At 38.3% G+C, this 17,832-nt stretch overlaps 1 protein-coding gene across 5 annotated transcripts in view; it reads right to left on the reverse strand.

Moving 5' to 3' along the window:
* Positions 1-1,132: 1,132 nt before the first annotated feature.
* The window catches only part of GTF2E1 (general transcription factor IIE subunit 1), a 54,508-nt gene continuing 37,808 nt past the window's right edge, over positions 1,133-17,832 (reverse strand). For 4 of the 5 annotated variants that reach the window (XM_036851772.1, XM_036851773.1, XM_036851775.1 and 1 more), the window contains 2 exons: positions 16,221-16,641; positions 1,133-1,297 (listed from right to left, as the gene is read on the reverse strand). In XM_036851772.1, the coding sequence (XP_036707667.1) occupies positions 1,291-1,297; positions 16,221-16,641 (428 nt within the window). In that variant the 3' untranslated portion in view covers positions 1,133-1,290. Of the gene's footprint in view, positions 1,298-14,900; positions 16,642-17,832 lie in introns of those variants that run through there. The other variant, XM_036851776.1, reaches the window with a different exon arrangement.

Genomic DNA, 17,832 nt, shown 5'->3' on the forward strand with positions numbered 1-17,832 from the left:
CGTATATTATAGCTGATTACCTTGTTATACAGCAGAAACTACACACATTTATAACAATTATACTCCAAAGAAGATGTTATAAAAAAAAAATCCAGGATGCTTGAAATCTTACCTCATATGCATGCCTCCTATTACTCTGTCCTCTGTAGCTGTTGCCAGGAAAGGCTGTCTGGTCACAAACCCTAGAATTCTGACATTTTCTGTTGACTCTCGCATCTTGGTTTCAAGGCCCTGTCTACTCCCCAGTGATTGATAGTAATTACTGCACACAGTGCTGGGAGAGGTATTACTTTAAAAAGAAACAGCACATAGATATAAATTATCACAAACCCAGCAATTCCACTCTTAGTTATATACACCCCCAAACTGAAAATAGGTACTCAAATACTTGTACATGAATGTTCATAGCAGCATTATTATTCACAATAGCTAAAATGTGGAAACAACTCAAATGTCCATCAACAACTGAATGGATAAACAAATTGTAGAAATACACAAAACAGAATACCACTCAGTCATAAAAAGGAATGAAGTACTGACACATGTTACAACATGGGTGAACCTCTAAAATATTAATGCTAAGTGAAAGAGGCCAGATACAAAGGGTCACATATTGAGTGATTCCATTTATATGAAATATCCAGAATAGGTAAATGCATAGACAGAAGGAAGACTGGTAGTTGCCAAGGGCTGGGGGGAAAGGAGAATGGGGAGCAACTGCTTAATGGGTATGGATTTTGTTTTGGGGTGATGAAAATGTTTTGGAACTGGATGCACATGGTGCTTGCACAATACTGTGAATGCACCAAATGCCACTGAATTGTTCAATTTAAAATGATTAATTTTATGTCATATGAATTTCACCACAATAAAAAAAAAGGGAGGGGGATACTGACTCAGCCAGCATATACCTTTATCCCCTAACTCCCTCACTTCTACCTGAAGGTGTATGTAGAAAGGTTAAGTATTGGCCATTATGTGACCACGAAGCAACAAATATTTGCCAAGAATGGCTGAGCATAAAGATAAAAGGAAGCTAGGTCTTTGATATCATGAAGGAAACCATGGTATCATCAATTTTAATTTATTATGAGACAAATAAAATCCCTAGTTGAAGAAATAGGACAATCTTTCTTCTTTACAATTTCTTCTTTAAAGATTGACTTTAACATAGACTAAGTGAACAAATTCACATGTAAGCTTTCAGCCAGACGCATTTGTTAGATGTACTTTTGGTTAGGTGGTTTCACCAGTTGCTGGGAAAATGCACTTTGCTGCGTAGATCAGCACTCACCATCTGTAAGCATTCCAAACAGGAAGATAATTAATACAAAATAGCATCACAAACACTAGGTATTCAAGTAATGACAGAAACGGAAAATAACAGTCTTTTATATAAAGGCCATGGTTTACTCCTGGCCTGAATAAACATAATTGTTTATTCATTCAATATGTATTGATGACTACTTACTATGTGTCAGGCATTGAGCCAGGGATATGAGCCAGAACACTGCAGTGAGCAAGAAAGATAAGCCTCTGCCCTCATGGAGCTTACATTCTAGTGAGGGGAGAGACAGACAATAAACACATGAGCAGTCTCACATACACTGCCTGTTAATATCATGCATACAGAGCAACACACTGGGCTTCTAACTCCTTTGATTTAGGACTGGCTGTCAGCTCCTCTGTCTCTGGTGTGGTTTCACAGGGTGCTCAGGTTCCTCAGTTACCTAGGAGTCAGCAGCACTTTCAACATCACAACATTGGTCTCAGTAGTCAACAATTTCTCAGTTCCTTATCTCCACTGCTGATGTCATCCCTACATTTCACCTTACTTCAGGAAACACACAAACTAAGAAAACACTTCATCCCAACCATTCCCACCCCTAAAAGGGGAAAAATTAAACCAGAAGCAAAATCCATTACTGTTCCCAAGAGAAAGAGCCTACCAACAAAACAAAGCCTGCCTTTCTGGTAGAGGATGAGGGAGGAGAAGAGAGTGGGCACAGCATTCAGGTCAAAAACTTGTACATGAGGAATAACGCAAATAATCACTAAGCACAATACAAAACTAGCAACTGAAGAGAATGCCTTAGACCAGTGCTGTTCAAGAGAAATATAATGCAAGCTACAAATGTGAGCAATATATGCAATATAAAATTTTCTAATAGCCATATAAAAGAAACAAAAAGAAACAGGTGAAATTATCTTTAATAGCATATTTCCTCTAACCCAAGATAGCTACAGTACTATTTTTTCAACAATTATCAATATAAAAAATTATTAATAAGATATTTTACCTTCTTTAATCCCATTCTGAGTCTTCAAAATTTGGTATGTGTTTCATATTTACAGCACATCTCAATTTGGACTAGATATAGTCCAAGTACTCAATAGACACAAGTGGCTAGTGGCTACCACATTGGACAGGGCAGCCCTAGACAAAGTACTCACTAAGTTCCCTTTTCCATGAACATTAAAGCTAATGGCTCCCCAGAACTAAAGCTTCTAGACATCTCATTGGCTGCACCAAAGAAGCTATATTCTGCTACCCTCTACTGTTAGTCCTGGGGACACAGCCCTAGGTACCACGAACCACAAGTAAACATAATTCACTGATTAAGAAAAATATATATATATAAATGTATGTATGTGTATATATACACATACATATACATATTCAGGCAGGAACAAAATGATATGACGTGGTAGAGAAAAGACTATGTTTTCCTAGTGCCAATTCATCTGTCCATTCATCCATTCAACATTTGTTGAGAGCCTATCATGCACCAGAATTAACTGCATATGCTAGTATCCTGCCCTCAGGGAACTTACCATCTTTTGGGGGAGAAGTTGATAGATATAAATAATTAAATAAAAAAATAAATAAGTTCACTGTCCATAGCAATTTTGCTATGAAGAAAATAAAACAGGAAAATATCATCATGAATGGGAGAAGAGATTACTTTAGATACAGCAAAGAAGGCTTTTCTGAGAATGTGCCATTTAAGCCGAGAATGAAATAAAAGGGACAAAAATGGAGAAGAATGTTCTGTGCAGAGAATACAATTAGGGCAAAGACCTCAGGCAGGAAAAACCTTGGCATATTTGCAAAACAAAGAATGTCAATGTGGTTAGACAGTAGTTAACAGGGAGAAGAATAGTAGATGTAGTCATAAAAGTAGCCAGGGGCCAGACCTCTTAGGACCCATAGAAAAGGGTCAGGAGTTTAGAGTCTAGATGTTATTCTAAGAAAAAGTCAATGAAGGGTTTTAAGCGCCAGGGGTGGAGGGGGGGGTGGTTTGTTAATATGGCTTGGAGTAGGCTGGTAGTGGTGGGGTCAGATTTAGAATATATTTTCAATTTATCAGCAAGTCCTATCAGCTCTATTTCAAATCTGATAGGACCTGCTGATGAATGGGACATGGGATGAAAAAAAGAGAGGATGGCCAACTACTAGACTTTTGGTGTGAGCATGCAGGTGGAATGGTGGTGTCATTTACTGAGATGGGGAGCTGAAACAGGAACAAACACTGCTCCCGCTCCTGTATTTCCAATCTTGATAAATGGAACAACCATTCAGTCAGAAGCCAGAGCTTCATCCAAGGCGGTGCCATATCCAAAGAGTCACCAAATCCGTTAATGCCACCTCCCCAAACTTTCTTAAAGCTGTCCCCTCCTTTCCATCCCCACTGACTTGGACAGGTCTTTAGACCTATTACTCATTAAGACTATTGAAATCACCTTAATAATCTCCAGGTTTCAATTCCAACCCAATGTCAATGCTACAAATTTTTCCCCTGCTTAAAATTCTCCAACAATCTTTGTGAAGAGCGACTTGGCAATAGCTATCAGTTTAAAATGGACATGTCCTGTAATTTGGCTATTTCTCTCTTATGGTTCTATCCTATAGAAGTACTCAGAGAATGTGGATATGAGGGTAATTCATTATAGCACTTTAATAGTGAAAAACTGGACACTACCTAAACGCCATTCAAGAAGGGAATTGTTACATAAACCATCATATAATTATATTATAAAATTCAATCTAGTCCTTATCTTTAAAAATGAAGCAGGTTTAAATATACTGATATAGAAAGATCTCCAAGATATTTCAAAAACAAATGGCAATGTGTATATGATTGTATTTATTTAAAAAGCATTGCAGTATATCTGAGTATGTTGTTTCTAAAGGCCTAGAAAATGTCACATTAAACTAACAACAATGGTTACCTCGGGGTAAATGAAATAGGGATGGGCTGGGTGGGGAGTTCTCATTTTTAACTATATATATATATTTCTTATTGGATGAATTTTTAAATAATTAATACATTTATATAACAACAACAACAAACTGTACAACTATCCTGTATGCTTTGACATGATTCAAGGCACTTTAGCACCTGGCACCAGCCTTCATTTCCAGACTAATTTCTCAGACTTATTTACATTAGGTAGGCGATAATGTACTTTCATGTGATGGGAAATGTGGGTTGATTCTTGAAGCTGGGTCGTGTACTAGACCTATCTGCTTTGCAACTGGAATAGGAAAGGCAGCGTCTAGTATTCAGGAGGACAGGAAGCTCTTTCTGAAGAGAAGCTAAGGTTAAGCTAAGGTTCCTTCCCTTGAGGGCACACCAGAATTAGTTCATTCCTTTAGCTCTTCAAAGGGAGAAGTAAAATTTCAAGACTCTTGCCCCTTCTCAACCCATTTGGCTTTACATGTTTTAAGAATACCTGTACTATCTTGTTCACAGTTTATTTTACTTTTATAATATGAAAATCCAATAGAAAAGACAGCAAATTTAGTGCCATAGTTCCAGTTCCTTTCTGAAAATCTTCTTCATTTCCCCAAGAGATTTTTAGATGTTAAAAAAAAAAAAAAAAAGTGATAGTAGCCCAGCTCTGATAGAGATAACACATGTGAAATAGCTTTGGTAGAAACAAAACGTTGAACAAACAGAAGGCAGAATTATACCAATTTCTAAATTCTAAAGATTTTCATATTTGTTTTTTGATTGTCATTTCCTAGTTAACGTTTTTTAAACTCAGGAATAAAGAGAACAAGAAAGTACATATGTAAGTCTTTCTATTGTGGTCCTGGCTGGGAATCTAATCATAGAGCCAACCGGTAGAAAGAAAATGAACTGCTCTTCCCAATCTTGTTCCCATTCAGCGTCTAATTCTCTCAAAATGATACCAAAAAGAGTTATGAAATATTCGATTATTTCCGCCTTAGTCTGTGAGATTAGAAATGAAGTACCTTGGCAAGATAGGAAGAGAGAAACCTAATTAGCAATTGTTTATGCTCTGGTTTGCTACATTCTAAATCCTAAACCTGCCACCTACACTAGTCCCTCAATTAAAATATCATTCGGGCTTCCCTGGTGGCGCAGTGGTTGAGAATCTGCCTGCCAATGCAGGGGACACGGGTTCGAGCCCTGGTCTGGGAAGATCCCACATGCCGCGGAGCAGCTGGGCCCGTGAGCCACAATTACTGAGCCTGCGCGTCTGGAGCCTGTGCTCTGCAACAAGAGAGGCCGTGATAGTGAGAGGCCCGCGCACCGCGATGAAGAGTGGTCCCCGCTTGCCACAGCTAGAGGAAGCCCTCGCACAGAAACAAAGACCCAACACAGACATTAAAAAAATAAATAATAAATAAATTAATTATTAAAAAAAAAAAAAAAAAAAAATAAAAAAAAATAAAATATCATTCAACTGGTTTGAATTGCTGTAGAACATCAGAAGATTTTTGTTGTTGTTGTTTTGTTATTATTATTCGGCCTCATTTTAAAATGTATTAGCTACCACTTACCTCCATAAACTATCAGAGCAGAAAGGAATCATTGATTCTAGCATAATCCTCTCATTACTGACAGCTGAGAAACTAGCCCAGAAAGATTACATCAGATAATGCTGTCACACTGCAAGTGTCTAGTTAACTGGAGCTGGGACTAGAACCTAGTCTCCTGACTTCCAGTCTCTGCTAAATTGTATATTTTCTTTTAATCATTTAAAGCTAATGCTCCTTAAGGTGTTTTGGAAAAAGTGGTATCTAAATAAGAAAAAGGCTTCGACTTCAAGGGCAGATAGAATGAAAGCAGTTTTCCAGCAGATACAAAGCTATGGATCACCTAGGGCCAGTTATTTATTCATCATCTTACTTTTGGCCAAATATATGAGTAATATTTTTTTAGTGCAATGAGAGGAGAAAAAAGTTGGAAAGTGGGGGGGAGTGGGAAAAAAGTAGGTGGGAAAACGGTTCCTTGGTTAGGGAAACATCTTGATAGGCCACTTTGGATGTGATAGGATCTTTCAAGGCCCTGCTTAGAGTAGGAATAAAACAAAGAACTAAATTATTTTCTCTAATACATTTATAGCTTTCCAAGGTCTTTGGAAAGAAAAGGGTGATAATGAGAAGGAAAAAGGAAGCTGAAATTTTAGCAAGGAAGGCAGGACTCTACTTGGGATGAAACATGTGAGAATGGCAAAGACACTCTTTAAGAACAAGGATGTATACAATCCACTCATATACCTTGACTATTCAGTGCTGAGACAAAAACCCCTCTCATTGCCCGTCCCCTGCCCACTACTACAAAAACTTCAGTGAAGATCTGCTACACAGACTTGTGTCCATAGTACTGTGAGAGTTGGTATACGTAGTGCAGAGGAGAGGTGAAGAGGCCAGGGAAGCAGGGAGGCTTCCTGAAGTAAGGAGAAACCTGGCCAGTGTAATGGCTAGGATACCAAACGAAAATGTTTCAAGGAAAAAGTGGGTTGATAGCATCAAATCCTAAAGAGCAGCCAAAGAGATTGAGAAATAAAGGGCTGTTAGGTTGGACAATTAGGACTGGAGAAAGCTGTTTCAGTGTAGTAACAGGGCATAACACAGACTGCAAGAGGGAGATGAAAGAAATACGCAACAAGTCTAGATGAGCCTTTAAGAAGTTGGTAGATAATGGATAAGAAAAGTAGAACAGTAGCTTTAGGAAGCAGAACATGTAAGTTGGATTCAAGAAAAAACAATAACAAGAAACATGTATTCACTGAAATGAAGAGCTGAGAGTTCACCTACAACTACATTTTAAAACTTAACATCTGATTATTATTTTATTTAAATGAACTTCTTTCTAAATTATGTTTAGAAAACAATGTTTAAAAGTTGAATAGCCCCATATGCACGAGGTACATACATAAAGTCATTCTTTTTTTTTTCTTTTACCTCAAATAAAAATTTATTTCCAATATATTTATCAACAACCTAACTATACGTCTTAAAGAACTAGGAAAAACAGGGAAAATTAAATTCAAATATATCAAATAGAATGAGATACTATAGATTAAAATGGAGACAGAGGAGAGAAAAACAACAAAGAAAATCAGCAAAAGTAGGTTCTTAGCAAAGATCCAGGAAATTGACAAATTTTCAAATAAGGTGACTAAGAAAAAAGAGAGAAGATTTAAATTATTAAAATAAGTGGTGGACATTACTACTGAATTTACAGACATAAAAAGGATGCTAAGGGTATACTATGCACAACTGCACCTCACGAGATTAGATAATCCAGGTGAAATGGATGAATTCCTGGAAATTCTCCCACCAAAACTAAACCATGAAAAAATAGAAAATCTGATTAGATTTTAAAAATTAAGAAAATTGAATCACAAATCTAGAAAGTCCAACAAAGACAGCCATGTACCATATGGATTCACTGTTGAATTCTACCAAACATAAAAATATATAAATATATATATAAATATATATATATTTTAACATCTTTATTGGAGTATAATTGCTTTACAATGGTGTGTTAGTTTCTGCTTTATAACAAAGTGAATCAGTTATACATATACATATGTCCCCATACCTCTTCCCTCTTGCATCTCCCTCTATCCCACCCTCCCTATCCCACCCCTCTAGGTGGTCACAAAGTACCAAGCTGATCTCCCTGTGCTATGCGGCTGCTTCCCACTAGCTATCTATTTTACATTTGGTAGTGTATATATGTCCATGCCACTCTCTCACTTTGTTCCAGCTTAGGCTTCCCCCTCCCCGTATCCTCAAGTCCATTCTCTAGTAGGTCTGCATCTTTATTCCCATCTTGCCCCTAGGTTTTCCATGACCATTTTTTTTTTAGATTCCATATATATGTTAGCATATGGTATTTGTTTTTCTCTTTCTGATTTACTTCACTCTGAATGACAGTCTCTAGGTTCATCCACCTCATTACAAATAACTCAGTTTCGTTCCTTTTTATGGCTAAGTAATATTCCATTGTATATATGTGCCACATCTTCCTTATCCATTCATCTATCAATGGACACTTAGGTTGCTTCTGTGTCCTGGCTATTGCAAATAGAGCTGCAATGAACATTTTGGTACATGACTCTTTTTGAATTATGGTTTTCTCAGGGTAGTGGGATTGCTGGGTCATATGGTCGTATTTTTTAAGGAACCTCCATACTGTTCTCCATAGTGGCTGTACCAGTTTACACTCCCACCAACAGTGCAGGAGGGTTCCCTTTTCTCCACACCCTCTCCAACATTTATTGTTTGTAGATTTTTTGATGATGGCCATTCTGACTGATGTGAGATGATACCTCATTGTAGTTTTGATTTGCATTTCTCTAATGATTAATGATGTTGAGCATTCTTTCATGTGTTTGTTGGCAATCTGTATATCTTCTTTGGAGAAGTATCTATTTAGGTCTTCTGCCCATTATTGGACTGGGTTGTTTTTCTGATATTCAGCTGCATGAGCTGCTTGTAAATTTTGGAGATTAATCCTTTATCACTTGCTTCATTTGCAAATATTTTCTCCCATTCTGAGGGTTATCTTTTTGTCTTCTTTATGGTTTCCTTTGCTGTGCAAAAGCTTTTAAGTTTCATTAGGTCCCATTTGTTTATTTTTGTTTTTATTTCCATTTCTCTAGGAGGTGGGTGAGAAAGGATCTTGCTGTGATGTATGTCATAGAGTGTTCTGCCTATGTTTTCCTCTAAGAGTTTGATGGTGTCTAGCCTTACATTTAGGTCTTTAATCCATTTTGAGTTTATTTTTGTGCATGGTGTTAGGGAGTCTTCTAATTTCATTCTTTTACATGCAGCTGTCCAGTTTTCCCAGCACCACTTATTGAAGAGGTTGTCTTTACTCCACCGTATATTCTTGACTCCTTTATCAAAGATAAGGTGACCATATGTGCATGGGTTTATCTCTGGGCTTTCTATCCTGTTCCATTGATCTATATTTCTATTTCTGTGCCAGTACCATACTGTCTTGATTACCGTAGCTTTGTAGTATAGTCTGAAGTCAGGGGGCCTGACTCCTCCAGCTCTGTTTTTCTTTCTCAAGATTGCTTTGGCTATTCGGGGTCTTTTGTGTTTCCATACAAATTGTGAAATTTTTTGTTCTAGTTCTGTGAAAAATGCCAGTGGTAGTTTGATAGGGATTGCATTGAATCTGTAGATTGCTTTGGGTAGCATAGTCATTTTCACAATGTTGATTCTTCCAATCCAAGAACATGGTATATCTCTCCATCTATTTATATCATCATTAATTTCTTTCATCGGTGTCTTATAATTTTCTGCATACAGGTCTTTTGTCTCCTTAGGTAGGTTTATTCCTAGATATTTTATTCTTTTTCTTGCAATGGTAAATGGGAGTCTTTTCTTAATTTCACTTTCAGATTTTTCATCATTAGTATATAGGAATACAAGAGATTTCTGTGCATTAATTTTGTATCCTGCTACTTTACCAAATTCATTGATTAGCTCTAGTACTTTTCTGGTAGCATCTTTAGGATTCTCTACATATAGTATCATGTCATCTGCAAACAGTGACAGCTTTACTTCTTCTTTTCCAATATGGATTCATTTTATTTCTTTTTCTTCTCTGATTGCTGTGGCTAGAACTTCCAAAACTATGTTGAATAATAGTGGTGAGACTGGACAACTTTGTCTTGTTCCTGATCTTAGTGGAAATTGTTTCAGTTTTTCACCATTGAGAACGAGGTTGCCTGTGGGTTTGTCATATATAGCCTTTATTATGTTGAGCAAAGTTCCCTCTATGCCTACTTTCTGGAGGGTTTTTATCATAAATGGGTGTTGAGTTTTGTCAAAAGCTTTCTCTGCATCTATTGAGATGATCATATGGTTCTTCTTCAATTTAATATGGTGTATCACGTTGATTGATTTGCATATATTGAAGAATCCTTGTGTTCCTGGGATAAACCCCACTTGATCATAGTGTATGATCCTTTTAATGTGCTGTTGGATTGTTTGCTAGTATTTTGTTGAGGATTTTTGCATCTATGTTCATCAGTGATATTGGCCTGTAGTTTTCTTTCTTTGTGACATCTTTGTTTGGTTTCGGTATCAGAGTGATGGTGGCCTCGTAGAATGAGTTTGGGAGTGTTCCTCCCTCTGCTATATTTTGGAAGAGTTTGAGAAGGATAGCTGTTAACTCTTCTCTAAATGTTTGATAGAATTCGCCTGTGAAGCCATCTGGTCCTGGGCTTTTGTTTGTTGGAAGATTTTTAATCACAGTCTCAATTTCAGTGCTTGTGATTGGTCTGTTCATATTTTCTATTTCTTCCTGGTTCAGTCAAGGAAGGTTGTGCATTTCTAAGAATTTGTCCATTTCTTCCAGGTTGTCCATTTTATTGCCATATAGTTGCTTGTAGTAATCTCTTATATGATCCTTTGTATTTCTGCAGTGTCATTTGTTACTTCTTTTTCATTTCTAATTCTATTGATTTGAGTCTTCTCCCTTTTTTTTTGATAAGTCTGGCTAATGGTTTATCAATTTTGTTTATCTTCTCAAAGAATCAGCTTTTAGTTTTATTGATCTTTGCTATCATTTCCTTCATTTCTTTTTCATTTATTTCTGATCAGATTTTTATGATTTCTTTCCTTCTGCTAACTTTGGGGGTTTTTTTTGTTCTTCTTTCTCTAATTGCTTTAGGTGTAAGGTTAGGTTGTTTATTTGAGATGTTTCTTGTTTCTTAAGGTAGGATTGTATTGCTATATACTTCCCTCTTAGAACTGCTTTTGCTGCATCCCATAGGTTTGGGCCATTATGTTTTCATTGTCATTTGTTTCTAGGTATTTTTTGATTTCCTCTTTGATTTCTTCAGTGATCTCTTGGTTATTAAGTAGTGTGTAGTTTAGCCTCCAAGTGTTTGTATTTCATACAGATTTTTTCCTGTAATTGATATCTAGTCTCAAATAGCATTGTGGTCGGAAAAGTTACTTGATACGATTTCAATTTTATTAAATTTACCAAGGCTTGATTTGTGATCCAAGATATGATCTATCCTGGAGAATGTTCCATGAGCATTTGAGAAGAAAGTGTATTCTGTTGTTTTTGGATGGAATGTCCTATAAATATCAATTAAGTCCATCTTGTTTAATATATCATTTAAAGCTTGTGTTCCCTTAATTATTTTCATTTTGGATGATCTGTCTATTGGTGAAAGTGGGGTGTTAAAGTACCCTACTATGATTTTGTTACTGTCGATTTCCCCTTTTATGGCTGTTAGTATTTGCCTTATGTATTGAGGTGCTCCTATGTTGGGTGCATAAATATTTACAATTGTTATACCTTCTTCTTGGATTGATCCCTTGATCATTATGTAGTGTTCTTCTTTGTCTCTTGTAATAGTCTTTGTTTTAAAGTCTATTTTGTCTGATTGCTACTCCAGCTTTCTTTTGATTTCCATTTGCATGGAATATCTTTTTCCATCCTCTCACTTTCAATCTGTATGTGTCCCTAGGTCTGAAGTGGGTCTCTTGTAGACAGCATATATACAGGTCTTGTTTTTGTATCCATTCAGCCAATCTATGTCTTTTGGTTGGAGTATTTAATCCATTTACATTTAAGGTAATTATCGATATGTATGTTCCTATTCCCGTTTTCTTAATTGTTTTGTGTTTATTATTGTAGGTCTTTTCCTTCTCTTGTGTTTCCTGTCTAGAGAAGTTCCTTTAGCATTTGTTGTAAAGCTGGTTTGGTGGTGTTGAATTCTCTTAACTTTTGCTTGTGTGTAAAGGTTTTAATTTCTCCATCAAATCTGAATGAGATCCTTGCTGGGTAGAGTAATCTTGGTTGTAGGTTTTTCTCCTTCATCACTTTAAATATGTCCTGCCACTCCCTTCTGGCTTTCTACTGAAAGATCAGCTGTTAACCTTATGGGGATTGCCTTATGTGTTATTTGTTGTTTTTCCCTTGCTGCTTTTAATATTTTTTCTTTGTATTTAATTTTTGATAGTTTGATTAATATATGTCTTGTCATGTTTCTCCTTGGATTTATCCTGTATGGGACTTTCTGTGCTTCCTGGATTTGATTAACTATTTCCTTTCCCATATTAGGGAAGTTTTCAACTATAATCTCTTCAAATATTTTCTCAGTCCCTTTTTCTCTTCTTCTTCTGGGACCCCTATAATTTGAATGATGGCCCGTTTAATGTTGTTCCAGAATTCTCTGAGACTGTCTTCTTTTCATTCTTTTTTCTTTATTCTGCTCTGCAGTAGTTATTTCCACTCTTTTATCTTCCAGGTCACTTATCCATCCTTCTGCCTCAGTTATTCTGCTATTGATCCCTTCTAGAGAATTTTTAATTTCATTTATTGTGTTGTTCATCACTGTTTGTTTGCTCTTTAGTTCTTCTAGGTCCTTGTTAAAGGTTTCTTATATTTTCTCCATTTTATCTCCAAGATTTTGGATCATCTTTACTATCATTACTCTGAATTCTTTTTCAGGTAGACTACGTATTTCCTCTTCATTTGTTACGTCTGGTGGGTTTTTGCCTTGCTCCTTCATCTGCTGTGTGTTTCTCTGTCTTCTCATTTTGCTTAACTTACTGTGTTTGGGGTCTCCTTTTCGCAGGCTGCAGGTTTGTAGTTTCCATTGTTTTTGGTGTCTGTCCCCAGCGGCTAATGTTGGTTCAGTGGGTTGTGTAGGGTTCCTGGTGGAGGGGACTAGTGCGGCCTTAGTATGATTTTAGGCAGCCTCTCTGCTAATGGATGGGGTTGTGTTCCTGTCTTGCTAGTTGTTTGGCATAGGGTGTCCAGCACTGTAGCTTACTGGTCGTTGAGTGGAGGTGGGTCTTGGCATTGAGATGAGATCTCTGGGAGATTTTCGCCATTTGATATTAGTGGAACTGGGAGGTCTCTTGTGGACCAGTGTCCTGAACTTGGCTCTCCCACCTCAGTGGCACAGCCCTGACGCCTGGCTGGAGTACCAAGAGCCTGTCCTTCACATGGCTCAGAATAAAAGGGAGAAAAAAAGAAAGAAAGAAAGACGAAGATAAAATAAAATAAAGTAAAATAAAATCGTTATTAAAAAAAATAATTATTAAGAAAAAAAATTTTTAATTAAAAAAAAAAAAAACTGGACAGAACCCTAGGACAAATGGTAAAAGCAAAGCTATACAGACAAAATCACACACAGAAGCATACACATACACACTCACAGAAAGACAAAAGGGGAAAAAATATATATATCGTTGCTCCCAAAGCCTCCTCAATTTGGGATGATTTGTTGTCTATTCATGTATTCCACAGATGCAGGGCACATCAAGTTGATTGTGTAGATTTAATCCACTGCTCCTGAGGCTGCCGGGAGAAATTTCCCTTTCTCTTCTTTGTTCGCTCAGCTCCCGGGGTTCAGCTTTGGATTTGGCCCCGCCTCTGCGTGTAGGCCGCCTGAGGGCGTCTGTTCTTTGCTCAGACAGGACGCAGTTAAAGGAGCAGCTGATTCGGGGGCTCTGGCTCACTCAGGCCGGGGAGAGGGAGGGGTACGGATGTGGGGCGAGTCTGCAGCAGCAGAGGCCAGCGTAACGTTGCACCAGCCTGAGGCGCGCAGTGCGTTCTCCCAGGGAAGTTGTCCCTGGATCACAGGACCCTGGCATTGGTGGGCTGCAGAGGCTCCCAAGAGGGGAGGTGTGGATAGTGACGTGTGTTTGCACACAGGTTTCTTGGTGGCTGCAGCAGCAGCCTTAGGGTCTCATGCCCGTCTCTGGGGTCCGTGCTGATAGCCGCAGCTTGCGCCTGTCTCTCGAGCTCCTTTAAGCGGCGCTCTTAATCCCCTCTCCTCGCGCACCAGGAAACAAAGAGGCAAGAAAAAGTCTCTTGTCTCTTCAGCAGCTCCAGACTTTTTCCCAGACTCCCTTCCGGCTAGCTGTGGCGCACTAGCCCCCTTCAGGCTGTGTCCACGCCGCCAACCCCAGTCCTCTCCCTGGGATCTGACCGAAGGCCGAGCCTCAGCTTCCAGTCCCCACCCGTCCCGGCGGGTGAGCAGACAAGCCTCTCGGGCTGGTGAGTGCTGGTCAGCAGCGATCCTCTGTGCGGGAATCTCTCCGCTTTGCCCTCCGCACCCCTTTTACTGCAGTCTCCTCCGCGGCTCCGAAGCTTCCCCCCTCTGCCACCTGCAGTCTCCACTCGCGAAGGGGCTTCCTAGTGTGTGGAAAGCTTTCCTCCTTCACAGCTCCCTCCCACTGGTGCAGGTCCCATCCCTATTCTTTTGTCTCTGTTTTTTCTTTTTTCTTTTGCTCTACCCAGGTACGTGGGGAGTTTCTTGCCTTTTGGGAGGTCTGAGGTCTTCTGCCTGCGTTCAGCAGGTGTTCTGTAGGAGTTGTTCCACATGTAGATGTATTTCTGATGTATTTGTGGGAAGGAAGGTGATCTTCACGTCTTACTCTTCTGCCACCTTGAAGCTCCTCCCATAAAGTCATTCTTAAGGCAACTTATTGCCAGAAAAAGTTTAGACTACATAAAATTGCATCTATTATTTGAAACATGACGAATAAGAGAAAAAATTCTGAAACACTCTTTTTTAAATGGGAAGAGTATTCACTTTAATTATGCTCCAAGATGTTACAGAGCTAGATTAACAAATTTCAGTCAGTATAAAATAGATTTATTGTCAATATTCAATCATAATACAACCCAGGTAAATGAATCATTACTTTATACAAGGCTCAGATGTTTAAAATCTATCTCAACTTTACACATGTACTATAAAATGATAAATACTTAAAATGACAATGCAAGGGAAAATATTATAAAAAATACAATTGTTGTAGACCCTTGTATGAAAGTTCTTTAAAGTTCTGCCTTAAGGAATAATACCATGCTACATATCAGAACCAAAAATAAAGTATTTTCCTTGAGGTTACAATGCTCAGTGATATACTGGATGCACTCTCAAATACCTTGCCTGACAAGAATCAAAAGAGACAAGGCCTTCAATAATGTTGAGAGAAAAAAAAAAGAGAGAGGAGTAATCAATTGTTATATGCTGATTTCTGCTGGAATGGCCTCTTTAAACAATTTATAGCTCTGTGGAAGAACTGAAAAAGAAGGGGACCAGTCTCAGCTTTATATAAAGGATTTCCAAATCAGCACAAACTCAGACAATGTTAAAAGGTACTGTTCCCAATGCTCTCCACTCTTCAACCATTTACATGGACTCCTTATCCTAAGTCCGTGTTTTTTCTCTAATTTCTTCCTAAGGGCTTACCAAACACACTTTCTGTTTTCTATTATCCAACATACAAACCAAAAGGCATTAAGCACAACAATAATATCTGTCAGTCAAGTCAGTTCTAAAGACACCAATTTTGGTTTAGATATTAATCATGAGATTTACGCATAACCATCCTTCTTCCACACACACTCCCACCTCCCCTTACAAACTGACTTCATCCTAAACTGTGAAGCAATATGAAGCTTTAAGATTTTTTTTTTCCTTCATCAATGATTTGCCTGTTGCCAAGCTGCTTGGTTGGCAGCAATATCAGGAGTTGTTTGGAATGCTTGGTCAGAATAAATAAAAAGGATGTGATCAATGAATTACTGTAACCTATCAAAGTGGGCTTCTACAGGCAGACATGAAGAATTTACCTATAGACTTCTCTCACTCATTTCAGAAGGGAGAAAAATGTGTCTTAAAAGGGAAAGGAAAAAGATGAGATAAGGGAATACAGCAAAATACTAATACTGTAGTAATAGGAAAGGGTATGCTTATAGCCAACCTACCTCGTGGGGAAGTTTCTGGCATAGAAATCAAACTTTCTCTCTCTCGCATTACTCTTTGCACAAGATTAACAGTTGACTTACATCAAGAGAGGCAGAAGGCCACTGAACACTCTTCTTCAAAGGTAGGGAATTTCTTTTTGAAATGCGCATTAGAGAAAGGAGGAAAAGGTAGGGAAAGCTCACTCAAAGAGGTCCTCAAACATGCGTTGTCCCATTGCTATGTACGCTTCCTTTTCATCTGGTGTCATTTGGGCCACCAGCTCTGGCTTCTGGCTCACTTCGCTGTAGGAGAACGGACGGCCAGCCACCGTGACAATGGGGTCATCTGCTACTTCCTCAAATTCATCATCCTCCTCATCCTCTTCCCTATGATGTGCAGCCACAGCTGTAGCACAGGGTGGAGAGTCATCATCTGACTCACTGGTCTCACTCTCAGAGTCACTGCCATTGGCAGTGGTCACAGGAGCAGCCGCCCCCACTGAGCCTGCTGTGGCAGAGGGGGTCTTCTTCTCATGAATGAGCAGTGCTCGCATGACCTCCTCATTATCATCTGGCCCCGCACGGCCTTCCTCACGCTCCTGAAACGAGTCTATATCTAAGCCACCTGGAAGGAAAAAAAACCAGAAAGTCAATATCCTTAAATATAAAAGGCATTCCTTTATAACTAATAAAATATATAATATTTTAATATATTATATTTAAATATAGGATAATATTATAAAATAACACAGACTTCACTAGTTCCATTTTTCGAGTTACTGTCCATAAGATATTCAAAATGTTTCTCACAAACTGGAACTTAAGTAGCGTAATGGTTAAGTACAGTTGACCCTTGAACAATGTGGGTTTGAACTGTGCAGGTCCATGTATACATGGATTTTTTTTTTTTTTCCAATAGTAAATACTACAGTACTACATGATCCATGGTTGGTTGAACCCATGGAGGTGGAGAAACCATGAATTTAAGTTATACTCAGATTAATCCCTGCACTGTTCAAGGGTCAACTGTACATGGGTTTTAAGAAATATATGGCTTGGATCTGAATCCTGGTTCTTCCACATGCAAGCTGTAACACTTTAGGCAAGTTATTTAGTCTCTAAACTTTGGTACCTTTTTCTGTAAGATGGGATAATAAAAGCATCTATCTTGTAGGGCTCTGGATAAGAACATGAAATAATGTCTATGAAGGACCAATTTTGTAGCTGGCATAATAGGACATCAAAATACGGCTCCTCACCTTGCTCAGAGTAAAAGCCAAAGGCCTTACAATGGCATATAAAGTCCTACATCATCTGAACTCCTCCTGCCCACCTACTTATCCCTTCTCTTATCCCTTGATCATTCTGCTCCTGTCACAGTGGCCTCCATGGTATTCCCTGTACACACCACACACACACTCCTACCTCAGGGCCTTTGCACTGCTAGTTTCCTTTGCCTGGGATATTTTTCCTCTAGGTATCCATACCCCCTTGCATCTTTCATGTCTTCACTCAGATTTCACCTTCTTTCAATTCATCCCTACCTCTATATTCCCAATGCTCTATTTTCTTCCCCATAGCATTTATTTTCTAACATAATAATTTATGTCTACTGTCTTTGTCACCTGCTTTCCACAGCTGTAGGTTCTCCACAACAGATATTTACCTTTTTTATTCAGTGATATATCCCATGCACCCAGAATAGTGCCTATTGCTTGTTAGGCACTGAATAAATATTTGATGAATGAGTGAATAAATGGCAGTTTTATTTTCCTGAAGCAAATTAAGTGTACTTTGAACTGTTTATCTAGGAATC

Source organism: Balaenoptera musculus, chromosome 4 (genome assembly GCF_009873245.2).
Source record: "Balaenoptera musculus isolate JJ_BM4_2016_0621 chromosome 4, mBalMus1.pri.v3, whole genome shotgun sequence".
Lineage (NCBI taxonomy): Eukaryota > Metazoa > Chordata > Mammalia > Artiodactyla > Balaenopteridae > Balaenoptera > Balaenoptera musculus.